Source organism: Furipterus horrens, unplaced genomic scaffold (genome assembly GCF_987537825.1).
Source record: "Furipterus horrens unplaced genomic scaffold, mFurHor1.1.pri manual_scaffold_6, whole genome shotgun sequence".
Lineage (NCBI taxonomy): Eukaryota > Metazoa > Chordata > Mammalia > Chiroptera > Furipteridae > Furipterus > Furipterus horrens.
The window spans coordinates 41920744-41926743 of NW_028327176.1; the positions used below are offsets into that span (position 1 = coordinate 41920744).

General features: G+C 34.7%; 1 protein-coding gene across 1 annotated transcript in view; it reads left to right on the plus strand.

The window, feature by feature from the left end:
• The window catches only part of PAPOLG (poly(A) polymerase gamma), a 31711-nt gene extending 25976 nt beyond the window's left edge, over nucleotides 1–5735 (plus strand). Inside the window, exons 16-22 of the mRNA XM_090281343.1 lie at nucleotides 925–1046; nucleotides 1274–1449; nucleotides 1836–1924; nucleotides 2005–2225; nucleotides 2971–3036; nucleotides 3215–3271; nucleotides 5281–5735. Of these exons, the coding sequence (XP_090137469.1) occupies nucleotides 925–1046; nucleotides 1274–1449; nucleotides 1836–1924; nucleotides 2005–2225; nucleotides 2971–3036; nucleotides 3215–3271; nucleotides 5281–5379 (830 nt within the window). The 3' untranslated portion in view covers nucleotides 5380–5735. The remainder of the gene's footprint in view (nucleotides 1–924; nucleotides 1047–1273; nucleotides 1450–1835; nucleotides 1925–2004; nucleotides 2226–2970; nucleotides 3037–3214; nucleotides 3272–5280) is intronic.
• The last annotated feature ends 265 nt before the right edge of the window (nucleotides 5736–6000 follow it).

Below are 6000 nucleotides of genomic sequence, written 5' to 3' on the forward strand. Positions count from 1 at the left end.
GTTTGACTCATCTGAGATTTCTAAATTCTTCTGAATTAGCCCTCACATTTATCATGAAAGTGTAGATTCCTGTGTATCACCTTAGTACTACCGAATCACACTCTGGGAGTGGAGCCAGAGAATCTGCAAGTTAAACAAGCATTTCTCTCGATTCTTTTATCAGCAGTCTGGAATGAAAACATACATATAAATTTGTGCATTATAATTTGGCCTCAATTTTCAAAAAAGAGGAGGTTGGGAAACTTTATTATAAATGTATTAAATGTTCTCCAGTTAAGAGATACTGAGACCCCAAGAGACTAAATAATTTACCAAATTTTAAAGTAGTTACCTTGCATCCCTGTCTTCAGTAAGTTTATAATCTAATTGGGTATTCACAGTTAACATACATTAAGTAATTTACGTGTTAGTTAATAAAACTGGAAAATGCTAGGATGGGAATCTAGGGCTACATGAATTCCAGTCCTGGCAAAGGCATTCAGGGCTGTTGAGCCTCCTTTCTCTGCCTGAACAATAAGGATGTCTTTCTAGATGGTTACCAACATCTGACATTCTGTGATTGGTGTAGTAAAAGAAGCTTCTTGGAGGGGGAGAGTTTGAATTGCATCTTGGATATTTGGTAAAAGATTAGATTACACTTTCTTTTGAGAAAATTGCAGAAAACAAAATTTGGATAAACCTTTTATTCATACATTTATATCATCAATAAGATTTGACTATAGGAAAGCATTAGAAATTGGACATGAGAAAACATAGTCAGTAGTTGAATAGAACTGTGACCTGGTGAAAATGTTTTAGAAATATTTGCTCTGTAAGAGGGATGTGTGTATTTGTGTAATGATGGGGAGCATGCATTTCAGAAAAAGAAAACAGAGCCCTTAATTCAGAAAGAAGTTTCCATTTAACATACTGACATCGTTACAGTGTACAGACAGGCAAACAATATAAACATGCTAAAGGAGGGAATGAAAATTGAAGCGACTCATGTTAAAAAAAAACAACTTCATCACTATCTTCCAGCAGAGATTCTTCAAAAGAAGAAGAAGGTGAGTTTATAATCTTAACTCTCCAATATGGTTCCTGGGACCAAATTACATTCTTCCAGCTCTCAACCCTATTAAGAAGAAAGAGGGGCAATACAGACAATTTAATTTAAGACCAACATCTCACCTTCATTGATCACAAAAGATAATTCATTTTTTATGTTTGTCTGAATTGAAAAGTCATTGTTCTCATTTGGTTTTTGAAATTCTAAAAGCTTTCTCCTTTTCAGCAAAGTCTTTCTGATGTCAGTCGAAGTTCAAGTGGACCTCAGTCCAAAAGATCATCTCTGGATAGCAATTGTTTGGATAGCTCCAGGGACACAGATAATGCAACACCTTTTAATTCCCCAGGATCTACAAACAAACCTTCCAAGCCTGATATTTCTCCTTCAGGAGAAACAGAAAGGTCTGTATTTCAAAATTGTCCTTTCAGTCTTCTTCATTTATGGATAATATGAACTTTTCTATACTTTGCTAAATACATTTTTGAATTGTTAAATTATTTTATTTCACCAGTTGCTAGTCGGTTTAGAAATTCTTGACGATTTTTGGTAATCCTGTGGGACATGTTATATAGGTTTAGGAATATGTGGGATTAGATTAGTGCACAGAAATGCACATTTCCTGTTTTAATTTTTTTCTCTTAATTTTCACTGTGTCCTCTGCCCTTTTTTCCCCTTTTCTCTTTTTTTCAATGAAATAGTAAAGTAGGAATACTTGAAAGAAGTAATCCTAAATGTTAAGTGTTTTAAATAAGTAAATTTTTAATCATTAAATTATGACTTTTAATAGGAATAACGCTGAGCCTACTGCTCTAGTTGTGGAAAAGCCACTGGGTGTTCCGCCAACTCAAGGACTATCTATTCCAGTCATTGGTGCAAGTAGGTATCTACTCTCTTGTTAGTAATGATTCTACTACATATATATTTGGTCACTAAAATCTTTCCTTTTTCCTTTTCAGAAGTTGACTCTGTAGTAAAAGCCGTATCACCCCCAGCTGTGTGCACCATTCCTACTGTAGTAGGACGAAATGTTATTCCCAGGATCACAACACCACACAACGCTGTCCAGGGACAACCACATCTAAATGGAATGTCAAATATAACTAAGAATGTTGCACCCAAGAGATCCCATTCCCCACCTATAGATGGGTCCTCAAAGAGGTTGAAAGATATAGAAAAGGTAAAGTTACAATTTTAGTTGTGATTCAGTAGTTGAGTTTTTAAAAGTTAACTTTAAAAGAGTACTAAAGAAACACAATTCTCCATAACTATCTTATTGTTCTATTAGGATTTGACTGTTTAAAAAGAGTATTAACCTCAACCTTAAAGGAACAATTCTGATTGTTCATCCTAAATTCAAATTATTGTGTCTGAAAACTTGAATAATTAATATGAGTTTTCTCCTTGACTTACACAGATGTCATTATTGGTAACTAAATCATATTTATTGTGTTATAATGTTTATCTCCTCTACCTTCAGTAGAGGGTGGTAAAACTATTTTGTTTGTTATAAACTGAATGGTTTTAACCAAAAGATCACTTGAACTGTGGAAATTGAGGGTGGTTGTTGAATTCAGTCTAATATAAATTGTCTTCTATAATCAATCCATGCTTGTAAGTTTCTTTCTTTTTTCTTTTTTTCTTTTTTTTTGATACTATTACAGATGTCCTTCATTCTACCCCCAACTCTGTCCCTCCCCATCCCCATTCTCCCACCCTTGCCTTTACCATGTTGTTGTCTGTGTTCATGGGCCATGCATATATGCATATATATTCTTTGGCTAATCTCTTCCAGTACCGCCCACCCTCCTCCCCTCTGTAAGTAGTTTTTATGGTAGCCTAATCACTAATTAGTTTCTCAGTTTATATAGATCTTGTGTTTTTTGTAGGTAATAATATCAATCATTTTAATGTTTATATTTTAGTTTATTCGACTTGAATCAAAGTTTAAGGAATCGCGTGCTGCTGAAAACAGAAAAAGAAAATCAGTGGTAAATATATTGAAGTGTGCTTCAAAATACTACTTTTAATGAATCATGTATCAGGAAAAGTACTATATTTGAAAATGAATCAGATCAGATTTGTCAAGTTTTGTTATTTCATGTAGAAATAAACATTTGTATATAGGAGAGAAAGTTGACACTTGGTTTGTAATTCTTCTGTTTTTAGGATACCATTGGGGGAGAATGTATGCCTATTCCAACTATTGATACATCACGCAAAAAGGTAACAGATAGTCTTATTCATAGGTAATATACAAAGATTAAAATGCATAGTTAATGTGCAGATACAAAAAGCTTATTAAGAGCCTATCACTGGGTGAAGGAAAAGGATAAGATTTGGCCCCTATTCTCAAAGACCAGCAGTATAGTTAAGAGTTGGGAGTGGAAATAGTAAATAAGGTACAAGGTATGTGATCCTAGATGTATGTTCCTCAAAAGTCTAGAAAAGACACAATAGTTTAACACTTCGTGATTTATTCAGATTATATTCAACCTTTGTTTTTTATCTTTAAAGAAGCAGTTTAGTGCCCAGCAGTGTTCTTACCAACACTTGATAATCTACTTTTTGTTATGCACCACTGCTTACTATCAAAATTTAGGTTCAACAGTTAGGAACCATATTCATTAATATTTTGAAGGAACCAAGTGTACCAGTATACATACAGAGTACCTTAAAACATAAACTAAAGAGCCTCTAAACCTCAATTTAAAAATTTACTTTTCAACCCTGGCTGGTGTGGCTCAGTGGAATGAGCGCTGGCCTGCAAACCAAAGAGTCACTGGTTTGATTCCCAGTCAGGGCACCTGCCTGGATCGCAGTCCAGGTCCCCAGCTGGGGACGTGCCAGAGGCAACCACACATTGATTTTTCTCTCCCTCTCTTTCTCCTTCCCTTCCCCTCTCTCTAAAAATAAATAAAATATTTTTAAAATTTATTTTTCAAAGAATAACCATTGACACTAATATAGTATTATTAAGCATGGTAAACTGATAAGTAGGTCCTCAAAAGTCAGCCTTGTGTAAATCAGAGAAAGCCCTTCTCTCAGAGTTTACAGCGAGGAAAGAACAAAATGGCTTGTTTTACCCTCCCCACTTAAAGAGTAGAGTGCTTCTCATCACAGTCAACTGTCACCCTGGCAGGTTCCCCAGGATGTATTGGCCGTTCTAAAGCAAAATGGAAAGTGTCCTCATATTTTCTATTAGTTGTAGAATTTGTAAATTTTCTTTAAACTTAAGAGTGAGTTACAAAACAATATGGGAGTACAATTAAAATATGGGTGTGATAATGGACAAAAAAAAGTTTTGCAATGAATATTAAAGGATGAAAGCATGAAATGGCATGTCTGAGTTTTGCTTAAAATATTTCATGTATACAGGGTAAGGGTATAAACCAAACAAATGTGGCAAAATGTTAATGTCTGAGTCTTAGTTGTGATATCTTAAATCTTCATTGTCTTATTTTATAGTTTTATATGTTTGAAATTTTTTGTTATTTTAAATGGATGTGGATATCATATAGATATTTGTTTAGTCACAGTAACATATGAGAAGAAGTAACTCTTGCAGTCATCTGCTGACAAGCTAACACACACTGTTTCTATCACACAACTGTCTGTATTTTAGGTGTCTTTGTTTCTCAATTTTTTAGACTTTGCCTTCATGATATAATAATCTTTAGTATTCTCAAAAGGCCTCATATAGATGTCCCTGAATTTCACCATCACTGAAGTTACCTTGCCTGACTACAAAGTTAGTTTTCCTGAAAACTTAAGTATATCAGTGTTCTTCATGAATGTATTATAGAAACTAATTGAGGGATGTAACCCATATCAAATTTTCATCTATAACACACACTCATTTTACACCTCATACCCTGAGAGTTTTCTTTTTAGTGATCAGACTCTTCCTATTTTTCTTCATCATTGCCTAACTTTGAGGAGGAGTGTGTTCTTTGTATATGTCTCAGGCCAGAAGTAATAATTGATTTAACAAAGTCCTCTTTCCTATACATCGCACTCCTCGTGCTTCCACCTTTTTCCTATCCCTCTGCTTTTCACCTCTGACTGTAAAGTCCACAAAAACAAGAGATACCTATGAACATTGGAAGAAAATATTCAGCACATAACTTGAGTATTAGGAGCTTAAGGGATTTGGGGGGAAAAAACTCAGTTTTTATCACTGACTTACAATTTGAGCCTTACATGTGCTTTTCCTTTGTTTCTGTTTCTAATAGAGACTGCCCAGTAAAGAACTACCAGATTCATCATCTCCAGTTCCAGCAAATAACATTCGTGTCATCAAAAATTCCATTCGACTGACCCTTAATCGGTAAAAGCAGTGCCTCCTTACTTAGGTGAATATGCAATCATTAGTGACACAGGTGCAGCCACTGTTTTAAAAATAGAAGTGGCTGTCATACATAAAATAAGGTGAAAGTTACAGTCATCGGCCTATCAACCTTGAAGTGGTTTTTGAACTCTCACACTTTGACCTGCAGATGCTGTAGCATCCTCTCATTGATTGCTACATACACTTCTCTGAGGATCACCTGCTGTCAAATTGTCATCTACAATATTATGGCTCTGTGTTGGAGGTTTCACTGCCTTAACTTTTGATGCTTGTTTCTCTGTAATGGGAACCCCAGTTCTTGGCTCTTTGGACACTGACAAAACAAGTTCTGAACTCCCCCCCTCCCTTTTTTTTTTTTTGGTTTGTTTGTCTTATGTTGTAATCATTGTATAGAATTGAAAAAGTAGAAAACACAAAAAAATTGTCTTGTAATTTTCCAAATGTTGCCACATTACTTTATCATTGAAGCCACTTTGTGAAACCTGAGATAAATGAATGTGAGGTATCTTTTCTGCTTTCCTCATTTGTGTAGATGTACTTATTGTCCGTTCTGTTGATTTAAATTATTTTTTTCTAGATTGGCACATGGAATATTTAATTTTTT